The following is a 24,447-nucleotide window of genomic DNA, read 5'->3' as shown; positions in this document are numbered from 1 at the left end:
TACTTGTTCTGAGGTATAACCGAGGCCAGGGCTATCTGGGTAGGGCTGCAGCTGTTGAAATGTAATATCATATAGTCAAGACCCTATTTCCAAACAGGAGTTTAGCATACGGTCCAAACCACAAAATCTAGCCAAGAGGAATAACACTAGGGAAGCTAATAGGCTGTTCCAGGATCCAGAGCTAATTCCAATAGTCTAGAGTCCAAGATTAATCCAAAAATCCGAATGCCAGAATTTAAGGGGTAGTCCAAAGTTCACAACGCCAGAGTTTACCGAAAACCCAAGGTCACAGCTCCTGAAATTGCTGCCAGCTTCTTCCAAGCTTGGCTGAAGAAACTGCTGGGCACTGCTGGGCTCCAGCTCAAATGCTGGCCCTTCAAACAGCTGGCCCTCCCAAAGTTCAGCTACCATTGCATCACCAATTGTTCATTTTCTTACCTCCCCCTTCTTTTTTGCTCTGCTGTCAGCCAGCTATTTAGTTGCATTGTCTTAATTTGTGGTAGGATTTCCATGCTTCTTCTCTAATTTAACAGTCATTTACCTGCCTATGTATTTTATGTCAAGTCTTTTATTAAAACATGTTGCCGGCTTAATTCCCAAACTCAGTATTGTTTTAACTTTCTGGCTACCCTAGGGAATAGTCCAGTATCCATATCAAACACTTGATTGCACACTTTTAAATTGGGTAAAATGTAGTTAGTCAGTCAGTTATACTGGATTGACCTTGGTAAAACAGCTGGGAGCTACAGAGCACCGAGCTTCCACTACACCCCCACTAAAGTTTTCCAGGCCCCCAGTGTTTCTAAGATGCCTATTCTCACATCTCACATCATCGATATATGTTTAGATAGAGTTATTTAATCCTTAAAACAAGTCTTTTTTATTTTTGCCTATTGAATGAATTAGGTTCAATATAGAGAATTTGCTTCTTGTTTTGACAGTTCTGGGACAATACACTATTTGAAATATATTATTCTTCAAATAGGCATGTGGAATGAATAATATACATAGATATTCAAATTATTTTTTTTTAGTATTCAGGAAAATACGTATTACATTTTACTTTTTTTTAAATTATGAAAATGTTTCTTAGTACTATTTTTAAAATCTGGCATATTTTTTAAGATGACAAGATTTATGAGAATTAGTAAAATGTGTTAGTTGAAATAGGAGAAGTAGTGAAATCATAACATTCATTAGGGATTGTATTGTAAATATTTACGTTATTTTCAAGGACTGTAGAGATCAAAGATAATGCATATTAAGATTTTTTTGATAATGCAATATTTAATGCATAAAGGTTGTGCTCTGAGCAGTTGTCTACAGCTCCAAGGTGAGCTACTTCAGAAAATTTGGGGGCAATTTTTGCTCTTCTCAGACAACTGTGCCCGTAAAGACAACTGTGCCCGTAAACCTCTGACCACCACTTTTCTAAACCTTTTACTTGAAAAACCTCTGGGGTATGTGATTTGTCATTTATATGTAATTCATTCTCCTCACTGGAATTTAACCTTTCTTTCAAGCATTATATGGTTGCTTTTTGAATTAAAGAATTTCATCATCATAACAGACCAGTGAGAAAAGGACATTTGAAATAGTGAGTTATGCTTTTTTAGACATTGACACAAATCTGTTATGTAGTGTTTACAGTGGACTCTGCAGAAGATGCTTCAACTGTACTTAATAAAAAGAAAAACAGCCTGTTTAGCAAGCTTTGCAAATGCTAATTTGTTACCAGTAAATGTTGATTTTTATGCCTATTTTATATACCTATGTACCTGGGGTTGCATAAAAAATTTCTCAAGCTAAAAGGGGTCACAGTTGCAAAAGTTTAAGAAGCCCTGGTCTTGAACACTTGGCAATTTGGATCAAGTCCAGTGGTGTACTTTCTGATAGTTTGCTGGAATCCTACAGCTCCATTGTTCTGTGCATCCTTGAAATCCCATCTCAGGAGGACTGAGAAATCACCCAAATAAGGTTTTTGGTCCCTAGAAAGCCATGGCAGGAGAAAGAGGATAAGAGTAATTCTGCTGCTGTTGCATTTCAAAGCATATTAGTAAATCTTGAACATTGGTTCTATTTGGTTCAGGAAATACAGGTATGTCTGGTTTGAAGAATGTAAAGAGAAGTTTTCTTCCTTCTTTCATAATACTAGATCCTAAAATCTTCAATGGAAACTGAATTTGGAGAGATTCAGAACAGATAAATGGATTATGCCACACAGTGCATTCTGAATTCACTGCTCTAGGATGCAGTGATATCTGCTAGTGTGGACTATTTTTTAAAAGGTTAGATGAATTAATGGATGATAGTGGTTGGATTTATAGTGAATGTATCCCAGGGATTGTAATCATGGTGTCTTTCAGATATTGTTCAATTCCCAGTGTTCCTCACTGTTGTTTATCCTGGCTAGAGCTGCTGGGACGTGGAGAACAATAAAATTTGAATAGCTACATGAATCTCAGCCCTACTGATTACTATCTCTGAAATCAGAGAATAGGAAAAAGGAAGTGGGCAAGCACAAGGCAGGAAACTATTCCAAAAAAATAAACTGGCAGCTGCCTCACAGTTTATTTCAAATGGTTGCAAGATACTGGAGTTGAAATTGGAGCTTCAGTGTACAGCACTCTATTAAAAAGTCTTCCTTTAAAAACATTCAGTTTTCAAATGCTTGGGAGTAAGCTCTGAGAAGGCCCTTTATCTCAAATATACTTAAATACACATAGATGCAGTATTTTTGCAGAGCACTTGACCAACACATGAAAGAGTATTTGGCCCTTGCTGCAGTTGCCTACCCTTCAATAATTGATTTCTAAACTTTTCTCCCCAGAAGTTTTCATTAAGTTGTTCAGGTCCCCAATCTTGAATGCCTTACTCTTAGAATTACCATTTGAAAAGAACAGTTACCTATTTTTATCACCAGTGTAAGAAGAAAACTTGTGAAAAGTGTTAGAACAGGGGTCCCCAAACTACGGTCCGTGGGCCATATGAAGCCCGCAGAGGGCATTTCTCCGGCCCGCGCAGCATGACCTGGCCTGGCCACGCCCATCCGGCGCCGCTCCGCCAATCGCGGGAACCCTCTGCTCCGGCCGCTCTGCTCGTGTGGGAGGGAGAAGCCTCCCAGGTTGGTCCTCTGGAGACCAGAGCGGCCGGAGCAGAGGGTTCCCTTCCCGCTATTGGTGGAGCGGCGCCGGGTGGGCGTGGCCAGGAAACGCCGGCGTTCCCTGGCCACGCCCACCCGGCGCAGCTCTGCCAATAGCGGGAACCCTCTGCTCCGGCCGCTCTGCTCTCCGCAGCCACAAGGCGTCTCCCACTCCACTCCTAGCCGCGCCGGGAGAACAAGCCCCGCAGCGCCACTCTGAAAAGGTTTGACACATTTGGGCACATCAATAATAATAATAATAATAATAATAATTATTATTATTATTATTATTATCAGTGGCAAGTTTGGTCCAGATCCATCATTGTATGAGTTCACAGCAATCTCTGGATTCTATTCCCCCCAAACTCCACCAGTGTTCACATTTGGGCATATGGAATATCAGTGCCAAGTTTGGTCCAGATCTATCATTGAGTCCACAGTGATTTATGGAGGCAGGTGAACTACAACTCCAAAACCAAAGGACACTGCCCACCAAAACCTTCCAGTATTTTCTGTTGGTCATGGGAGAACTGTGTGCCAAGTTTGGTTCAATTCCATCGTTGATGGGATTCAGAATGCTCTTTGATTGTTGGTGAACTATAAATCCGAGCAACTACAACTCCCAAATGTCAAGATTCTATTTTCTCCCAAACTCCACCAGTGTTCACATTTGGGCATATTGAGTATTTGTGCCAAATTTGATCCCGATCCATCATTGTTTGAATCCACAATGATCTCTGAATGTAGGTGAACTACAACTCCAAAACGAAAGGACACTGCCCACCAAACCCTTCCAGTATTTTCAGTTGGTCATGGGAGAAATATGTGCAAAGTTTGGTTCAATTCCATCGTTGGTGGGGTTCAGAATGCTCTTTGATTGTAGGTGAACTATAAATCCCAGCAACTACAAATCCCAAATGACAAAATCAATTTTTTGAGTGAAGGACATACATTGGGTTGTTAGGTGTCTTGTGTCCAAAATTGGTGTCAATTCGTCCAGTGGTTTTTGAGTTCTGTTAATACCACAAACAAACACTACATTTTTATTTATAAAGAAGTGTGGGTTTTGGGTTTTGGATTTTGCGGGGGGGGGGGGGGGGGTTGCACTGCAAATAATATATGTGCAGAGTGCATAGAAATTCATTCATGTTTTTTTCGAAATATAATCCTGCCCTCCAACAGTTTGCGGGACTGTGACCCGGCCCTCTGTTCAAAAAGTTTGAGGACCCCTGTGTTAGAACATCCTCCTCCTTAGTACCTTTGTTAGCTCTCCAGAGCTCCTCTTATCCACCTTACTCTCTGTTATCTGAACTTTTCACTTTGTTTATACCAGGATCAACAGTTTAATAAATACTTCAGTTTAATTTTGCTTTTGATGGAGAAACTAAGCAAATACGTTTTGCATTTTTTGAATCTCTTATTTGTGGTTTGCATTAATGCTGCACTAAGATGATTTTTAACCTTGTTAATGCAAGAAAGGCATCACTGTGGTTAATTAATTTCCTGAACAGTCTAGGAGAAGCAATATACCTCTGTTTGCCATCTCTGAACTTGCAATTTACTGCTTCATTTGCTACCTTACTACTGGCAGGAAAGAAGATGTTTGTTTGTTCTTGATACATATGGAGTTACAATGCATTGGATTGGAATGCTGCAAAATGTTGTAATAGAATGTATTTTAGGTTTCATTTTAACAGGAGTGGTGTGCATGAGGAGACAGATTCAATTTTTGTTTCATGTCTTGTGACCTGGTTTGGTGGGATGTGTGGAGAACTGATAGTCATATCTGTTATAGAATTCTGCTAAATGATGTTGTCAACTATTACGAAAAGCTGCTTCTTGGACTAAATGCCAGACTACTGACTGAAAGGGAGCATAACAGGCTTAAAATGGCATCCATAGAAACAGCATGAAAAACTAGAAAGGGTATGCACACTGGCAACTTGACAAGGAATTGCCTGTTTCAATTTCTAGTTTATATCACTGTAGATCAGCCTGTAAAGTACCACAGCATTTATTTAGCCTTCACTCTGACAAGATACTGTCTATTCTAAACTAGTATTACTCATGCATGTTCTTAATTAATTAGGAAACTTTCTGTATGCCAGAGGCGGCATCAAAATCAAAGCCTTGAGATAGGACATGTTCAGCTGGATGAATATGCATAAGTCTAGTATGCTAATTTTTTTCTTTGAAGCATATTTATATATAATATACAGTGCAGGTGGTTAGGCAAGTCAATGCATAGCTTAGTTAACAAAGTCTCTGACAAAAAAAGCTCCTTTTAACTAAGTCTTTTTATGGGAGTCTAGTCCAACACCTCCTTTCTCGTTTTCCCTTGAGGTAGGACTTCTTGTCCACGACATCGAGAGCATGGTGTAAGGGAGATGGATAAATGCAGACATTCAGTATTGGGTTGCAACATGTCTGCACAAAACACTGGAATAAAGATTGATCTGGGGAAGAGTGGAAAATCTGATTTGTGTCCCAACCTGAGGAAAAAAGTATGGTGGTGACGGTAGGGTTGATTATAACAACAGGAAAAATTCTACTCTAGGTGAGCCTACTGTATCTGTATGTGCTTATATACAACTGGCAAAGTGAACAGCTGCCTCCAGAATATTCAAAAATTTTCACTTTATACAAGGCTTATGATGTGTTATTTTCACATGTGCATAGTTTTGAATAAACGTTTGAAAAATACAATGAGCTATTTTTCCTTCAAGTTCATCTGTTATTAATGCTTATACCCATATTGAAATGTATCTTCAATTTAATTTAAAAAAATGACAGACCCTGTTTATTGGAAATTCTAAAAACAAATGTTAGATGGGAAACTTTTTCTGCCTGTTAAAAATTTATCAGGCATTCTGTCAAAGCCATTTTATGAAGGTTGTCTTTCTGTCTATTTTTGGCTATGCTGTGGTTCATTTTATTGTTTTGATTGTCTAGCTGTTATATGCAATCCATATTTCTTTATTAGCAATGTGAGCTAGAAGGACCTGTCTGTGATTGTCTACCTAAGAATGTGATCAATACTTGCTAATCATTTAGCTGCTTAAAAGCAAGCATACCAAAACTGCATATCAAATACAGAATATGATATAACTAATTGAAACAAAGGATTTATTTGACTGAGGCAAAGTATGTATCTAAACTGGCATATAGCCAGGTTCCTTGACTGAAATATTCATCCATTCTCAACACATAGTGTCTTTGTTTTTTAAAAATATCTTCTCCTGATAAATTTGCAGACTGCTGTAGTCATTTTCTTGCATACCATGAATATATTCATCTCTTTAAAAAAGTTCATTTTTCCAAAGTGTTTTGCACCCCCCTTCCTAATCCTCTGTCTAGCTGGATTTTTTTTTAAAACTAACTGTGGAGTCTTTTAAAGTATAATTGCCAACATGGTAAAGAAACACAGACCTATATTTGGCCACTAAAGTGGAAATCATAAGCAAAATTAAGGCTGGTGGATAAAAGCCATCCATGGATCTATTCTTGAGAAGATTCAAAATGTTTGTATTTACTATGCATAATATAATCATAGATTCATAGAATTGAAAGACACCACAAGGGCTATCCAGTCCAATTATCTGCTATGCAGGAAGACAGAATAAAAGCATCCCTGGCAGATGAGCCTTCTCTTAAAAACCTCCAGAGAAAGAGACTCCACTCCAGGAAATCAGTTAGAGATTATTATTATTATTATTATTATTATTATTATTATTATTATCATCAGAATCATTCAAACATATTCAACTATTTACCATGAAAGGATAAAAACCAAATATTTACTATGTATTCCAAACACTTATTGGTAGGCAAATTCCCCAAAGCACATATATGAAGCAGACATAAGTGGCAACATGTGGTGTTGGGGGAGTGGGGAGTATAGTTTTATACTGTTGATAAAGCAACATGAGCATTGTGTAAGTGGCTTGAGTGTTAGACAATGACTTTGGATATCGGAGTGTGAATCCCCGTTTGGCTATGGAAACTCACTGGGTGGTCTTAGGCAATCCTATTCACATTGGAGTTGTCTTATATTGTAAATGACTTGAAGACAGACAACAATAGTAGAAGAATACTTCCAGCATTTTTAATGACACTATATATTGACCTGCAAGGGATCCTGCACTTTTAACAAGTGTATCACGAGTATGGAATCCAGTACTGCATCTTTGTGTTAGGAAAAGCTTCTTCTTTTGAATTTCTCTTATGAAAATCTTTTTGCCAGCATATGACCTACTTTTGCAAGATAGATCAGAAAGGCTTATAATTTTTGATTCAAGACCTAGTTAATTAAATAATAATTAGAGGAGAATAAATTTTAATTAGAAGTAGCAGTTTAAAAATACACACTAGTCTATCTCTTACTGAAATCAGTACGACCTATTTATGACATATAGATTATATTTGAAGGGCCTAAATATCCTGAAGGCACAAAATTCCATCTGATCCTGAAAGCTGAACAAGGTTAGGCCTGGATATAGTATTTGGATAAGGAACTTCTAAGAAATACCAAAAGCTATATTTCAGAGCAAGGAACTGGGAAAACCAATATTTCTTGCCTAAGAAAATGCCGTGAAATGCCATGGGGTTACCATAAATCAACAGGAAACTTGAAGACGCATAACTACATACACAAAATGTATTTAGGATAGGAATAAATGTAAAAGATTTCCATTTGGGAAGATAATTTCTACTTCCCAAGAATCTATCATGTTCCTTCTTTTATCCTGCTCCTCAAATTATGTATATTTTTCAAATGCAGCAAGAATGAAACAGTAAATGGTGAATATAAATAATAACTTTTAGCTTAATCAGCCTAACATTACCATGCAGCCAGAACTTGTGCTTTTATATGCAGTGTGAGTAAACTAGTAAATCTCTAATGAAGTATAATGCCTTGGTTTGAAATGTTTTCGCTTACACCCTTGTTTCCTGTTTTCATATTGCAACGGAAACATCCGAGACAGAATACAAGGAAAGGATAAGAAAGAATCTGGCCTGAAATCCTTGGGACCTGTGGCCAAAGCTGATAAGTCAGCCTCCGGTGTTCTTTTATATACAGATTTTCTTGAAACTGCCCATCATAATTTTTTTCCAATGAAAGTTTCATTGTCATCATTAGATTAGCTGACTTTTCACACTGAGGAAAATAACTTAGTACACAACTAAACAAAGATTGTTAGTACAAAGAGGGCAATGTTTTTTAAGTTAATCATCAGTAAGTTTAAAAAAATCCAATTCACCTGTATTTATATTAGAGAGGGAAAATAACTATTGAATTGCTGTTTATGTTTCAATTATTACCTGCATGAAAGCGTTCCAAAAGGAAACTCACGTATATCTTCTTGATTTTACGTTATTTTCCCTGTGTCTTGAGTTTGACAGAGAAATAAAGTTCAGTGCATACACAAAGTAACATGTGTATAATCCTTTTAATAAAGTTGAATGGCACATTGACATTATTGTTTGGAGAATAACATTTGCTATGCAGTTTGACAAATGTTCTATTATTAGAAGCCTGTGTAGTAACATATATACTTGATGAAAGCATAGTGTAGGTGGACACAATCCACTTAATACAGCTTCCTAAGGATGCACCTAAAAGCATTGACTGAACTATATGTTACTTAAAGCTCTTCAGAAACGGCTTGAATCTGGCCCTGCACATGTTTGCACTCCATCATCAATATAAGATACCATATGTAGCATTTGTCTAAATCAGTAAAATAAATTGGTTGCATTTAAGATTGACCTGCCCCAGATTCACTCTGTTAGCACCACATTGCAATATACCCCACTGTAAGTTTTGAAAATATTGTGCTAAAGCTTTAGAAAAGGCAATAATGTTTGATAAAGTAGAATGCACTACAAAAAGAAGAAGACCATATTACAATTAGATTGACTGAAGCAGCGGCCTTCAGTTTGCAGGAACGAAGTACAACTGTTTATAGCAGGGTGATTTGGAGATCTCTTATACATAGGATAACTATACATTAAAGGCTACTTGATGACAATTAACAACAACATTAGTATAATATTGCAAGCCAATATTATATCAATTTTCCATATCAGACAGATTCTGTGATGACAGATATCTTCAGAGATAGTTTGTTCATTGTTCAGTGTCAAATGAAGAGACCATTTGATGTGCCATCTTAACAGTTGCATAGTGAAACCATCACAAAGAGGTAATTGGGAATGATCACCTGTGCATGACAGGAGTAATGTACAGTGTTCCAGAAAGTAGTCATTTTAACTGCAATTTTAATTGTATTTTAATAGCTTATTTTAATGTTATGCTTCATGACACAAATATTCAATTGTTTTTTAATTTTTATATTCATATTTATATGCATTTGATTTTTTTTATTTGTTTTGTGTCATGTTTGCTATTAGCTGCCTTGAGTCCCTTTGTGGGAGAAACAAAGTAAATAAATGAAAAAACGCTCCTTTGCCTCAGCTTTAGCCAAAACATTGATAAATAGGGACTGATGTTGTAAAAGTGATATATTGGTATGTCTCTCTATATTCTAATATGACTTGCAGGGAGGGCCAAAAGTCACAAAAGGGTGTCATAATTTTTCATTTTATGTTTTAAAGTTTAATGTATTGATATAGCTGTCCTGAGTCCCTCTGTGGAGGTTGAGATAGGATGGGGTATAAAGCCCGAAATAAATAATAAATAAATATGCTATGATTTTTAATTTTTACTGTTGTTTATGTGTGTGTATGTTGTATTTCTGTGTTTATGTTTTATTCAGCATTGAATTACTGCCAATTTGGAAGCTGCTCTGAGTCTCCTTTGGGGTGAAATAGAGTGGGGTAAAAATATAGTAAATAAATAAATAAATAAATAAATAACCCCATAGCATTGTATACAGTATGTTTTGTTTTGAAAAAAATATGTTATATTACATTACATTATGTGCAGAATCTTTTCACCCCCCCCCCCCACCCCACCCTCCCACCCTTTACTAACAACCTTTGCTCCACCCTCTCCTGACAAGGAGTAAAAACACTGCAGTCCATAATATTTTCCTCCTTTATGTTACTCTTACTGTTAAGACAGCCTTTCCAATTTTGAATTAATATTTTAATGTAATGTAAATTTAATTATTGACGATGTTTAAAGGAAGCCAGGCATTTTGTCATTGCAAGCTTACACTGGGATGGCCCTTTCTGTTCATTATATTGCACATGGACAGAGTTAACATATGAATAAGGCATGCTTGAACCAGCAATGAATGCTACTCATATACATTTGAGATTAGTTTTGTAAAAATATAAACGTCAGATGCTCTAAATGGGAAATGACCTTTTCATGTATAGCACGTTATCTGAAGAAGAAAAGCAGCTACAGAGCTTACAAGGAAATTGAATCTGTGGTGCCTTTTTATTGTTCCTTCTGTATTGCTGATTCTAATTTTAGAAGCTTACATCATTTTAGTCCTAGTGACAGCCTCTCTCTTACACTCCCCTCCCAGCTTCCTCCCCTCCCCTTCTCTCCCCTCCTTCCTCTTTTGCCTCCCTTAGGATGGCTTATGTATTCATACAGCTCTTGAATCTTGCTGTTCCTTTTGGTAGGATTTTTCTACAGCAAAGTAGTATGCTTCTCTTAAAACTATTGTATATTGGCTGTTTATTGTCAGAAAGTAATGTTACTGTGGAGAATAAATGAGGATCATTCATAAGAATTGCCACTACTTTCAGTGTACAAAGATTCAAGAATAGCATTTCATTTTTTAAAAACCCAGGATGTGCTTATCTAATCTTTTTGGGGACTTATTTTTTAAAAATGTCTGTCTGTGTGTATGTGTGTGAATAAAATCACAAAACTCAGTGCAGCATAGAGGGCAGCCAGATTCTGCCCTTTCGTCAATAAAAATTTCAATACATTTCAACCACTTAGATATGGTACTCTTGGTAACCTATTTTCTTACTAAAATGTTTGATGTTCTGCTTGCCAAGCTATAAATGTTTTTTAATGGTGCTTTGTAATGTGACATACTACCTGTCAACTACTGAGCATTTTTCAGGTTTTCAGCTCCTATTTGAACCCTTTATTGAGCATTTATTGAAGCCATCCTACCTCATACAGTATAATATAAATAACCTGCTGGCTGATGCTTTGGCACTTTACCTAGTAGTTGCTTCGCCACATGTTGTACTTTGGGGGATTTAATTGTTGTGATCTTTAGTGCACAAATGAGGGATAAATTGTATTTCTTGAACTTACATTGAAAAGGAAAATAGCTTGACCAGAAGTCCAATGACGTTAGTAATGTATGGCATGCGAATAATATTGGATAATTGTGTATAAATGTACATTTCAACAGGATAATTATTTAGTCCTGTTGAAAATTAATGCAAAAAGAAAAAATCCCTCTTGTTTGATTTCTATCATCCTGTTCTTTCCCCTTCTTACTTAAATATGTTAATAGGTTATTTCAAAAACATGTTTAGTACAAGAAAAATGTGATTTCATTTTTTTTTTTATTAAAATGGTTTATAGTTTCCCCTTGGTATAATCCTTAACTCCATATTGGATTTAAAATCATGCTTTGGTTATTGTCATGGTGAAATACACTTTAGTCTGCTGCAGACAAGTCTGCAACAAATAATTTATTGAGAAACTTATGTCACAATGTCATTAAGAAATGTCATTTTAAAAAGATGCCAGGCCAGCATAGAATTAGGTCAGTTTTCTCCTTTACACATAGCTGTTAGGCTGGCACGATTGCATGTAGGGTCTTGGATACAGTTCTCTAGGGAGCTGCTGTAGCTGCAGTCTGATTTGTAGGAAAAGGAAAGAAAATGATGTCATCTTCATTTAAAGGGAAACCTAGAAGGAAGTAGAATATTTCTTCCTATTACTTAGCTTGTGTCTACAGTAGTTATGAAATATTGCTTGTGTACCAAAGCTTTTGAAGTGTGGATTTTTATGCACATCCCAGCCATTTTAAAAGGCTAATGTAAGATTAATGTATCTCTAGCTTACTTGAACTACAGAATGTGTTTGCTAGCATTCAGACAAAGGAAGAAGCTTAATTGAACTTACACGTAACAGTCTTATTCATACTAAAACAAACTAGATCACATGAAGATTACTTAAGACCAGATTTCTTCATTGGAAACATAGCTCTCTGCTTGGAGTTTATCCTCATATACTTTAGAGAAGCATTATATTAATAATTTAAATGATGTAGCAACAGTAGTGGGACTTGCCTTCTTTCTGAGAACAAATGTATTAAATCAAGTTTGAACACCGAAGATTAATAGAATAAGCTATAAAATGGAAATATTACAGACAAACGTATCAATTGGTTTTGTCCTATAGTATACTTCCATTCATACAGCAGAGCCTTTTTCAGTGGAAGGGAGCTGGGGTCAGTTAGAGGACATTTTTTTCAGCAATCTATCCTCCTTTATGGTGTTCTTGAGGGTCTTCTGATACTCTGGATCATCGTTTCAGAAAGTTAAGCAAAGAACAGGAAACCCGAAAAAAAATCACCACTGGATAGGAATCCTTTAAAAATATTTTTTTTCCATTGGTAGATATTGAAACTTTCAAAAGGCTTTTCTTATGAGTGGGAACCCAGCTTTTCACTAGTGGACTCTTCTTGGTGGCGGTAGGACTTCACTGCCATTGGTCTTTGGAGCATATCTTGAAAGTACTGGGGGGGGGGGGGGGGGTTGCAGGGAGAAGGAGAACTCCTTCTGGTTCTCTTGATAGACACTGTACTATCAGTGGAAGAATACAGTTGATATTGATTTTGGATCTTTCTACTGCTGTTTGTGTTTAATGCATCACTGGCCCAATTACAGTTCTGGTAATTTCTGCTTCCAGTCAGTTTCAAACATTTATTTATTTCAAACATTTGTATCCCGTCCTTCCAAGTCCAGTTCAGCATCAAGAGTTCCAGTCCAAAGCCTGTCCCTTATCAGTTCTCACAAATCATTGTGATTATTTGTTAAGCCTGCTACCCAAATGCCTCAATCATGTTTAACCATGACATTATTTACTTTGGTTACAAAAACAATGTCAGTCCACATTTTTTGTGTACAATTAGAGAAATTCAAGATTTTGGGCATGATTTTACCTGATTTAGTGTTTTTTACTTGAGGTTCTATTTGACAGGGGCATGTGTGCCACAATGCATAGGTATTAGCTCTTGCAAAAGTAAGAGCTTATTGATATAGAAGAAAATTGAACAGAAAGTTCAGCTAATGAGGTGGACCTGGATATCGTGTTTCAACCAGGAATATTGAGAGCGACTTGTTCCAGAAAAGGGGAAACTCTGCTCTTTTTTGAGACCACGGTGAAGGTTTTCCCCTTGACCTTAATGTGAGCTGTACAGAAAATCTGCATCATCCCTTCACTCATCCATCTTAGATTTTGTCATTTAAAGAGGCACTCCTCTGATTCTGGATCTTTGATATAGAACACAGATAATATGTTTCCTTGTTTATTGTTAATACGCAAAGTTTCAAAGTCTTGTTAACAATGCAGAATGTGTATGCAACACCATGTATGCATTGTGCTTTGATGTAATATGATTTTACAAACTAACAATTTAAAATTCCTGGGCTTTTTCCCAAGGGGTATAGATTTAGCAAAGAAGTTTATAGTCTGTTGAGTGAACATGCTGCAAAAGGCTTTGGACATGCAAGATCTGTGGAGGTATAATGAAGAACCTGTGTTAATTGCAGTGACAGAAGATATGCTTTGTTCATAATTCTCCTTAAAAAAAACACGTGAACAGACACACAGATTTCAAGAGTAGGTGGTAAAACAACCCACCCAAAGGAATTGTGTGTAATGTCAGATCAGTGAAGCAATATGAAATGCATCATAGAGTATGTTTTGCTGAATTGTTGTTGTAAAGAGGTGTGTTTATACTAGGTCAATAAAGATGCTCTGGCTGCATCTGCAGATACAGTAGCCAATTGATCTAATGCAGTTTCTAAAGGCTTTCTATACAGGTGATGTCATCCTTTTAGCTCCATTCCCCTCCCACTCTCTCTCCTCCTTATTAGATATTTCATCTTGCTGCGGAGCATCCAATCGATGAGAGCTTCTCCTGAGGGAGCTGCTGAGAAACGAGCAAAGATAGTAGGAATTAGGACTCGAACATTCAGTCTTGCTGTGGGTGTTGCATTTTGCAATGCATTAGAAATGTTTTAATTGGTACATTTTGGGTTTGGATTAATTCTTGTTTCTGGCTGATGCTTTAGAATTCTAAGCTACACTGCAGCATTTTAAAGTCTGCATTGGGGGTGGGAGAAATGATTTTGATTGCAGAGGATTTGAGCAGTTCTCTAGTGCAAACCTCTTAAGTGTGTGTGTGTGTGTGTGCGTGCGCTAGCATGCATATTTTTCTTGAAGATTCTGGCTCTGCATACATTCAGGCTTGCAATCATAGCATGCAGGAGTATAAAGATGAAACTTTGATATGAAGGCTTCCTCAGTCTACTTAAGAAGAATCTTTACAACTCAATACGAAGATGTGGAAAAGGGAATCTGAAAATTAGCCAGCTTTAACAGTGCCTTCAAGTCGGAAAATTCTTGAACAGGAATTCGGTACCTACCTTCTAATGGACTGTTGTAATCAATTTTTAGTCTCATCTCAATTTTTTTCTAGCTCTGCATATTCCGTTTGGGAAACCTATTGAGATTTGTATTTCAGTAAGAAGCACCACTGTGTTCTTTTTAATGTATGCTGTTATGTGCTTGATGAAACTGGACTTTTTTACAACACTGAAAGCTGCTGGAGGAGCTATAGTCATAACTACTGTGAAAATAAAATCTGCATAATTTTATGCCCGAAGATCAATTTCTTTGGTTTATGCTTTGTAAGGAGAATCTTTTCAGGATCTTACTTAATTTATTGTCTGTGGCTTTTGCTTGCAAGTGGGAACTTTCCTCTTCAACCCAGGAAATGGCTTTTCTTGTTCGCTGTTATGCCAACTGTCTGCAACCATGGGCCTCTAAAGTAAGTAAGAATTTACAGTATGTAGGTTTTCCTTCAACTGAAAAATGTAAAAATATATCTTGTTTAAAAACTTTCTGAAATATCTTTCCTGTTAGTTTGCTTCTGGTTTTCCGAGTCTCTTACTATATATTTGTAATCCCATGATGATTCATTATGTGCAAGAGAAACACAGTGTGCATCCGTTTTTGAAGTATTTGGCTAGTTTCTGTTGAAGCAGAAAATTGTCACAATAGTTTTCTCTTTTTTCAATGTTAGTAAAATTGATAATAACTTGAAGAAAACATCTTTGATTAGTTAGGAATATTACAGTATAAGAAGCAGTTCTCTGTAAAAAAAACATAGTTTTGATACTCTTATTTTCCTTTTCTTTAAAATGAAACCTTCATATATGTATCATTTAATACTTAACTAATTGCTAGTGTTTTCTGGAGGTTTTCTGGTTGTGAGGGACTGCAATTAAGCCATTGCTTATAGGTTAAAGTTCTAAGTTAGACAGTGTGTCTAGTATTCTTCTAGTAACAGGCCAAACACATTCATATATTAAGATAACAAATGTTCCCTTAAAACCTGGTGGCAATTTTGGATACTCATTATGGTTTATATAGCATCATTTTGAATGTCAGGCAAAAAGTGAACCATATTCTTTGGCAACTTTGTAAATACGTCATTTCAGAAGATTCTTACCTTCTCTACCGAGATGTTCTGCTCTTAGCCTTCTCTACTACCCTGTTCCTGTCTCCCCCTAGTGATCTTCCCTGAACTCAATGCCTGTCAGAACACTGCAATTACTTTACTATAAAAGACAGCTGCCAGGAACAACCTACACATGTATGTGTTTGTGCTCATTCCCTGTCTTCAAAGTAAGGCAAGAAAAGAGAAAAAAAGACATATGGTTAAGATAGAATTGCTGTATTTCTCTTTCTCAGGAAATCAAATAGCATCAGGACAGCTGTTAGTCCCTTTTTTCATGGGGCTTGTCTAGGAAAGTAGTACCCATTCTATTCACTGGGATTAAACGTCAGGTGGCCCTGTAATACTAGATGCTTTGAGTGCTTACACTATGCTGTTGTTTCCTTGCTAAGTGGGGTACTCTGTACCATTATGATAGCCATAGCTACAGTCTGTACTTGGTTTACAGTCTAGGCCTAGTTGCTCAGATTCAGATTCTTATAGATCAGTGGTTCTCAACCTGGGGTCCCCAGATGTTTTTGGCCTACAATTCCCAGAAATCCAGTTTAGCAGCTGTTAGGATTTCTGGGGGTTGAAGGCCAAAAACATCTGGGGACCCCACGTTGAGAACCACTGTTATAGATGAACATTTTTGGGGAAGCATTAAGATACCCTGATGCTCTCCAAAAAAATTTTTGTTTCTGCATTTTGTTTTACACTTCTCCCATTGACTTTCTTGACTTTATATTTAAATAAGAATAGTAATTTATTTGGCACAATTTTATAAAAAGAGGTGGTTCTTCTCATTAAATATGTTGATGAATGTTCTTCCACAAAGATTTGGCTATGTGGTATTTATTTATCGTGTCATCCGCAACCAGAACATTGTATTACATTTCTAACAGAACAAAACAAACAAACAGATTAAAAAAACCCCACAAATTTTGCAAACTTGATAGCTGATTAAATGTCCTTTGACCAGTATCTGGCCACTTGGAGTGCCTCTGGTGTTGCCGCAAGAAGGTCCGCCATCGTGCATGTGGCAGGGCTCAGGTTGCATTGCAGCAGGTGGTCAGTTGTTTGCTCTTCTCCACACTCGCATGTTGTAGATTCAACTTTGTAGCCCCATTTCTTAAGATTGGCTCTGCATCTCATGGTGCCAGAGCGCAGTCTGTTCAGCGGCTTCCAAGTCGCCCAATCTTCTGTGTGCCCAGGGGGGGGAGTCTCTCATCTGGTATCACCCACGGATTGAGGTGCTGGGTTTGAGCCTGCCACTTTTGGACTCTCGCTTGCTGAGGTGTTCTAGCGAGTGTCTCTGTAGATCTAAGAAAACTATTTCTTGATTTAAGTCGTTGACGTGCTGGCTGATACCCAAACAAGGGATGAGCCGGAGATGTCTCTGCCTTGGTCCTTTCACTATTGGCTGCAACTTCCCGGCGGATGTCAGGTGGTGCAATACCGGCTAAGCAGTGTAATTTCTCCAGTGGTGTAGGGCGCAGACACCCCATAATAATGCGGCATGTCTCATTAAGAGCCACATCCACTGTTTTAGTGTGGTGAGATGTGTTCCACACTGGGCATGCGTACTCAGCAGCAGAGTAGCATAGCGCAAGGGCAGATGTCTTCACTGTATCTGGTTGTGATCCCCAGGTTGTGCCAGTCTGCTTTCGTATGATATTGTTTCTAGCACCCACTTTTTGTTTGATGTTCAGGCAGTGCTGCTTGTAGGTCAGAGAACGGTCCAGAGTGACTCCCAGGTATTTGGGTGTGCTGCAATGCTCCAGTGGGATTCCTTCCCAGGTGATCCTCAGAGCTCAGGATGCTTGTCTGTTCTTAAGGTGAAAGGCACATGTCTGTGTTTTATTTTTTTTGAAATATATTCTTTATTAGTTTTACAAATCCAACCACCATAGGATAGAAAGGATGTCGGGGGAGGGTGAGTGTGGGAGGGGTGGCAGGGGGGAGAGGTTTAAATAGGAGTGGGGGGGGGGGGGAGAGGTGCAGGATGGGGGTGAAAAAAAAAAAAAAAAAAAAAAAAAAAAATAAGGGCAGGGGGCCCTTCACCGTCTTCTTCTGTGCATTGACTTCCCCTGGTCTTCCAAGAGTGCTGATCTTCACCTCGAAGTCCTTGCATTCTCATATCTTGTTGCTGATAAGGTTGAATTCCATGCCTTCCTTTTATTTCTAAAAATTCGTCAGGTCAATTGTTATGGGTATATCTTTTGATTTTAAATAGTCTTTAAAGCCTGTCCAGTCTGTTTTCTTTTTCACTCCATTAATTCTTTGTGATAAATTGTCCATTTGTATAATATCGAAAGCTTTTGCAATCCATTCTTCTTGGGTTGGTGTTTCTTTTATTTTCCATTTTTTTGCTGTAACTAATCTAGCCGCTGTGCCCAGTAGGAATAATATTTTATCTTGGTTTTTATTCAGATTAGCTATCTTATGTATGCCTAATAAATAAGTTTCTGGGGCTCTTGGGAAAGTTGTGTTGATTATTTTTTGAGTTGCCTTGTGTACTCTACTCCAAAATTTTTGAATTTTCTCACACCTCCACCATTGGTGGAAAAAAGTACCCGTCTTTTTTCCACATTTCCAGCATTTGTCTGAGGAGAATTGATTTTTTTTAAATTTAGCTATTTTTTCAGGTGTATAATGCCAGCGGTAAAACATTTTAAACCAATTTTCTTTAATATCGCTGGCTGCAGTATATCTAATTTTTGTAGACCAAATTTCTTCCCACTGGTTTACCATGATATTGTACCCTAGATCCTTCGCCCAATTTATTTGGCATTCTTTAATTTGTTCTTCTTCTGTATTCCATGTTTGTAATTGTTTGTACAGTAGCTTTATTAATTTTTTTTCCTTCTCCATAATAACCTCCCATAAACCCTTTTTTTGTTCAAAACCTAATTTGTTGTCTTCCTTGTAGCCTTCCCGTATCTGATAATAATTTAACCATGTAAATTTCGGATATATTTTTTTAAAGTCCTCATATGAAATTATTTCCAGATTTCCCTTGTCATTTTTCTTAAGCAGTTGTTGATAAGTTGGCCAGCTTTCTGCCCCCAATTCTTTTTTGTGTTTGGCTTCGAATGTAGAGATCCAAAGCGGTGTATATCTGAAAAGTCTATTTTTGTATTTGTCCCACGTTTTAATTAAGGCAGCTCTTATCATATGATTTGTAAAATTTTTTTCTATCTTTCTTCGGTCATACCAGATATAACTATGCCATCCGGCTCTAAGGTCGTGGCCTTCTAATGTTAGTATATGTTCGTTTTTTAATTTTGTCCAATCCTTAACTGCTACTAGGTTACACGCCTCATAATAGATTTTTAGGTCTGGTAGACCGAGGCCCCCTCTTTTTTTGTCATCCGACAGAACTTTAAAGCTCACTCTCGGTTTCTTATTTTCCCAAATAAATCTTGTTATATCGGAATTCCATTTTTTGAATAGAAAATTATTTCGAATCACCGGTAAAGTCTGGAATAAAAAGAGTAATTGCGGTAGCACTATCATTTTAATTAATGAAATTCTGCCTAGAAAGGAGTGGTTTTGATTGCCCCATTTCGCCAGATCTTTTTGAATTTTTTTCCATAATATTTCATAGTTATTTTTTATCAATGCAGCGTTACTTTTGGTGACCTGGATTCCTAAGTATTTTATTTTGGATACAATTTGGATTTCTGATGTTTTTTGTAATGTATCTTTGGCCTTTTCATCCATATTTTTGGCTAACAATTTGGTTTTCTGTTTATTTAGTTTAAAGCCCGCAAGAGCCCCGAACTCTTCAATTTTCTTTAGCCAGTCTCTAATATTGATTTTGGGATCTTCGATAAAGCACACCACATCGTCCGCATATGTTTTTAATTTGTATTGTTGCTTTAGTATCTTGGGCCCTTTTAGATTCGGATCACCATTTATATTTCTCACAAGAGTTTCCATTATTAATATAAATAACAAGGGTGATAACGGACACCCTTGCCTAGTTCCCTGGTGGATTTGGATCGGGTTTTTGGTTTCCTGTCCATTGATTACTAATGTGGCTTCTTGTTTTTGATAAATTGCATTGATTGTGTTTTCGAAGTGGAAGCCCATATCCAGCTCTTTAACTAATAATTTTAAATAGCTCCAATTTACCTTGTCGAATGCTTTTTCCGCATCGACAAAGAGTAAAGCCAATTCCTTTTCAGTATGTTTTTCATAATATTCGAGTATATTGATTAGTACCCTAGTGTTGTCTTTTATTTGCCGGTTGGGTAGAAAGCCAGATTGTTCTTTAGATATCCAATTTTTTAAGAATTCTTTTAGTCTCTCCGCCATAATTATGGCAAAGATTTTATAATCATTATTTAGGAGAGATATCGGGCGGTAGTTTTTAATTTCAGTTGTTTCTGTATTTTCTTTGTGAATTAAGACTATGTTTGCTTTTTCCCAAGACTTTGGTATGATTCCTTCTTCTAATATGCCATTTGCAATCTCTTGGAATAAAGGGCTTAATTCAGTTTGAAAGGTTTTATAATAGATGGCTGTGAAGCCATCTGGTCCCGGCGCCTTATTATTTTTTAATTTTCTAATGGCTCTGTCAATCTCGGCCATTGAGATTCTCCCATTTAGAGTTTCTCTCTGTTTATCTGTAAGCTTTGCCATATTTAATTCACAAATATATTTGGTTATTTTTTCTTTACTTACTTCTGTGCCCTTATATAGGTTTTTATAGAATTTGAGGAACTCATTCGCGATGTTGGTGTCTTCTGTGTAGGCTTTCCCTTCAATTTGTATTTTTGTTATCAATTGATTTTGCTTTCGCTTTTTTATCTTATTTGCCAACCACTTGCCGATTTTGTTCGCATTTTGAAAATGGTGCACCCTTGTGAATTTCATCTGTTTTTCTATCTTTTCGTTTTGTAATAGTTGTAATTGTTTATTAAGAGCCGATATGATAAGTGATCTTTTTATGTCTCTAGGGTTTTGCTTTAATAGATTTTCATTTTCTGTTAATTTATCTAATATTTCTTTCATTTCTTTGTTTCTATTCTTTTTGTGTATTGCATCTTGCTGCATGGGGTAACCCCTCATGACGGCTTTCATTGCCTCCCATTGTGTACATTTCGATGTTTCTTCCCCTTTATTTAAGTCTAAATACTCTCGCAATAAGGTCCTATTCCTATCAATATCCTTCTCATTATTTAATAGGTAATCTTTTAGTTTCCATCTGTATCTAGTGCTTCTACCTTTAATTACCATCTCTATTGCGCAGTGATCTGAAAAGGTCCTGGCCAGAATGTCTATTTTTTTGATTTTTAGGTTTAGGGAATTAGTTGCCCATACCATGTCGATTCTCGACCACGTAAGGTGCCTCCCGGAGTAAAAAGTATAGTCTCTCGTGTTCCCTTTGTGCTGTCTCCATGCGTCCCTTAAATTTAGACTTTCTAATTGCTGAATGAATATTTTAGGTAGCTGACTTGTTTTGCTTCTTTTACTCCCATCTTTAGTTTTCTTGTTGGTTTTGTCTAAATGGATGTCTACCACCCCGTTGAAATCCCCCAATATTATTAATTCATCCCAGCTCTGATTGTTGATCTCCTTCTTTAATTCTCTTATAAATTTACCCTTAGCACCATTTGGGGAATAAATGTTGCAAATTAACCATTTTTGATTGTTTATTTCAATAAGAATTCCCACATACCTCCCTTCCATATCTTTAAAGGCTTGTACCGCATTCAGCCAGTCCTTCGCATATATCACTACTCCCTTTTTCTTCCTACTGTTGGATGCCCAGAATTCTTTTCCGATTTTCTTGTTTATCAGGTGTTTTGTATGTCTACTTGAGATGTGTGTCTCTTGTAAGGCAATCAGATCCAAATTTTTTTGTTTTAAGAAATTGAAGACCTTTTTGCGTTTGTTGGGTGAGTTAAGCCCGTTGATATTATTTGTGTATATTTTGAGATCTTTACTCATTAGTATTTTCGGTCATCTCCCATTGCAAGATTTCTGGTGGGATTAATTGATAGTTCTCTGGCGAAAACTCCCTGAATCTTTTGTTTCCTCTTTCATCCTTGCTTATCCATGGGGTCCCTTCTTTACATTGTCCTTCTTCTTCTTCTTCATCTATGTCCTCTACTTTGTCATCTTTGCTTTCAGAAGTCGTCTCTGAGCTTTCTGGTTTCTTTTTTTCCTTCTCTTTCAATTTGGTGTGGAAATTCCTTTGCGATGTTTCGTGTGGTTTGGCTTTAATATGATCCTTGTAGAAGAGTTTTGCTTTTTCTTCGGAATTTAGCCAGTATCTTTTTTCGTTTAGCGTGACTGAGATCCCTTCAGTTCTTTCCCATTTAAATTTTATTTTCATTTTTCTTAATTCTTCTGTAAGGAAGGCGTATCTTCTTCTCTTTGCGAGGGTCTGTTGCGTGATCTCCTTCATTATAATTATTTTTTTCTCCTTGTAGAATACAGTTTTCTTTGCATTTTCCTTCAGGATCTCATCCCTGGTACTCTTTCGACAGAATGATATGACCACATCCCTTGCTGTTTTATGTTTTTTTGCGTACCCGGTAGTCACACGGTATACTCTGTCAACGTCGTTTCCTATGATTTCGGTGCTGACGTCCATTAAGTCTGCCAGCAGCTCAATCATTATTTGTTTCACATTCTCTTCTTTAGTCTCTTCTAGATTTCTTATTCTCAGCTGGTATTCCAGCTCTCTATTCTCAATCAATTCCGTCTGTAGTTCTATTTTTTGTGTAATATTTTCCAATTTCTGTATTTTATTTTCCACCTTTCCTTGGTCACTCACGATTTTTTGGTTCTCTTTTTTCATTTTATCTAGGTCTTCTTGTAGCTTGTTCATGTCTTTTTTGAGGTCTGCCTTCATATTCTTGATTTCATCCTGCAGTTCTTTGTGTTGGGTATCTTGTTTGGCTGAGATTTTTATGATCTCTGCCAGTATCTGGGTGAGGGTGTTCTCTTCTGTCAATGAGTCTTTCTTTGTTAGATTCTGTGTCTTTGTTAGAGGAGTGCCTTTCCCTTTAGTGCTTTGCGTTGCCATTTTGCTTATCTATGGGTGTTGTATGTGTGTATATGTGCCCGGCTAAGGAGAAGGTTGGAAGGATAGGTTGTTTTGTTTCTATTTTTCTCTCTTTCCTTGTTACTATTTTTGATTGTCTATGGATGTTGTCTGTGTGAATATATACCTGGTTATGAAACAAGTTAGAAGGTTAAGCTGTTTTGTTTCTGTTTTTATACTAATCTATCTTTCCTTGAGCTTGTTATTATTTTTGATTACTTCCGTAATCGTCTTTTAGAAAAAAAGTCGTTACTCTGCCCGTTCTTACCTTCTGCTTGCCTTCTGCTATCTTTATTGAAGTTCTTTCTTCTTTTTTTTTTTTTTTTTTTTTAATTTTATTTTATTTTTTTTTTTTTATTTTTTTTTATTTTATTTTTTTTTTTTTTGTTGCGTTGATCTGATTATTTTTATTTATTTCGGTTGTCTTCTTATTTTGTAGCTTTTAAATTCTCTTCTTTAGTCCTCCTTTCCGGCTTGAACGTCTTAGGTTTCAGGTTTCAGGTTTCAGGTTACTTAAGGTTACTTCCTGGTTACTTCCTGGTTTGCGCGTCGTCCCTCTGCGACGTCACCGCGTTTCGGCGCTTCCGCTTCCGCGTCGCCACGCGCCCTCACGCCGCTCCTGCTCTTCTCGCAGGACTCTTCTCGCGGGACTGGGCTCTCCTCTCGTTTGATCCTCTTCTCTCCTCTCGTCTCGCGATGCCTCTCCCTCGGCGTCCTCTGAGCCGCTGCGCCGCGTGGCTACTGGGTCCGCCCCGCGTCTCCTGCCCTTATCTTCTCCTCTCCCTCTCAAGGACACCTCCTGGCTCTCCGCCAGTTCCTAGGGCTGGAAACCAAGGTGCTTGGAGTGCTCGTCTCAAGGTCAGCAGTTTTGATAAGCTTCCTCTCTACCTTCTCCTCCTTGGGATTCCTTTTTAATGGAGGAAGATTTAAAGGCGTTCTTAGGGACCCAGGGATTGGAGAGGGTTGTAAATGCCCTTAGTTTTCCTTAGTTTTCCTGCAAACTTGTTTGTGTTTATCTTAATATTCTTAGTTCAGTCTCCTTGGTATCTTCTATTTAAAAGATTATATCGAGCGCGAAGGACTGCAATTCCCTCTTTTCGCACGGAAGTCAGCAATTCCCTCTTTTCAGCCCGCTGTGCCTTTATGCCCTGAGGGCTCTACCGGCCGAGCCTTGAGGGGTTCGGTCGTCGGGCCCCTTCTGGGCTAGGCTATGCCGTCCCTAAAGGGAGGGAGCCAGTCCTGGCTCTACCCGGCTGAAATGGGGAAGGTTGAGAATTAAGACTTGTTTTCTCCCCTCGTACAGGGTTCAGGGCTTCTTATATTTTTATTTACTCTTTTTGCTCTCTTTGCTCACTTTGTATCCCTCTTTGTATCGCTCTTTTTATATCACTTAATCTAGTGTGTATATATCTTCACATACCTTGCTTTAAGCCATTGATGTAACAATCTCTATCTCACTCGCTCCATTCTTCTCGGAAGGTAATGGCTTCCTATTTTGTTTTCCTTTACCTTTGTCAGCTGAGCCTCTTGTCCGGCCGTCGCTTTGTTGTCGTTTCACTTCT

General features: G+C 37.4%; 1 protein-coding gene across 5 annotated transcripts in view; it reads left to right on the top strand.

Annotated features, from left to right (window-relative positions):
* Positions 1–24,447, top strand: part of RAPGEF6 (Rap guanine nucleotide exchange factor 6) — a 200,153-nt gene that overhangs the window by 91,432 nt on the left and 84,274 nt on the right. The window contains exon 1 of one of the 5 annotated variants that reach the window (XM_060765251.2): positions 14,252–15,153. The exons of the other annotated variants lie outside the window; for them this stretch is intronic. Coding sequence (XP_060621234.2) covers positions 14,980–15,153 — 174 coding nt within the window. The 5' untranslated portion in view covers positions 14,252–14,979. Of the gene's footprint in view, positions 1–14,251; positions 15,154–24,447 lie in introns of those variants that run through there. 5 annotated transcript variants of the gene reach the window in all.

This window comes from Anolis sagrei, chromosome 2 (genome assembly GCF_037176765.1).
Source record: "Anolis sagrei isolate rAnoSag1 chromosome 2, rAnoSag1.mat, whole genome shotgun sequence".
Taxonomy (NCBI): Eukaryota; Metazoa; Chordata; class Lepidosauria; order Squamata; family Dactyloidae; genus Anolis; species Anolis sagrei.
The sequence above is the reverse complement of the archived record's forward strand: the minus strand, read 5'-3'. Positions and strand labels throughout refer to the sequence as shown.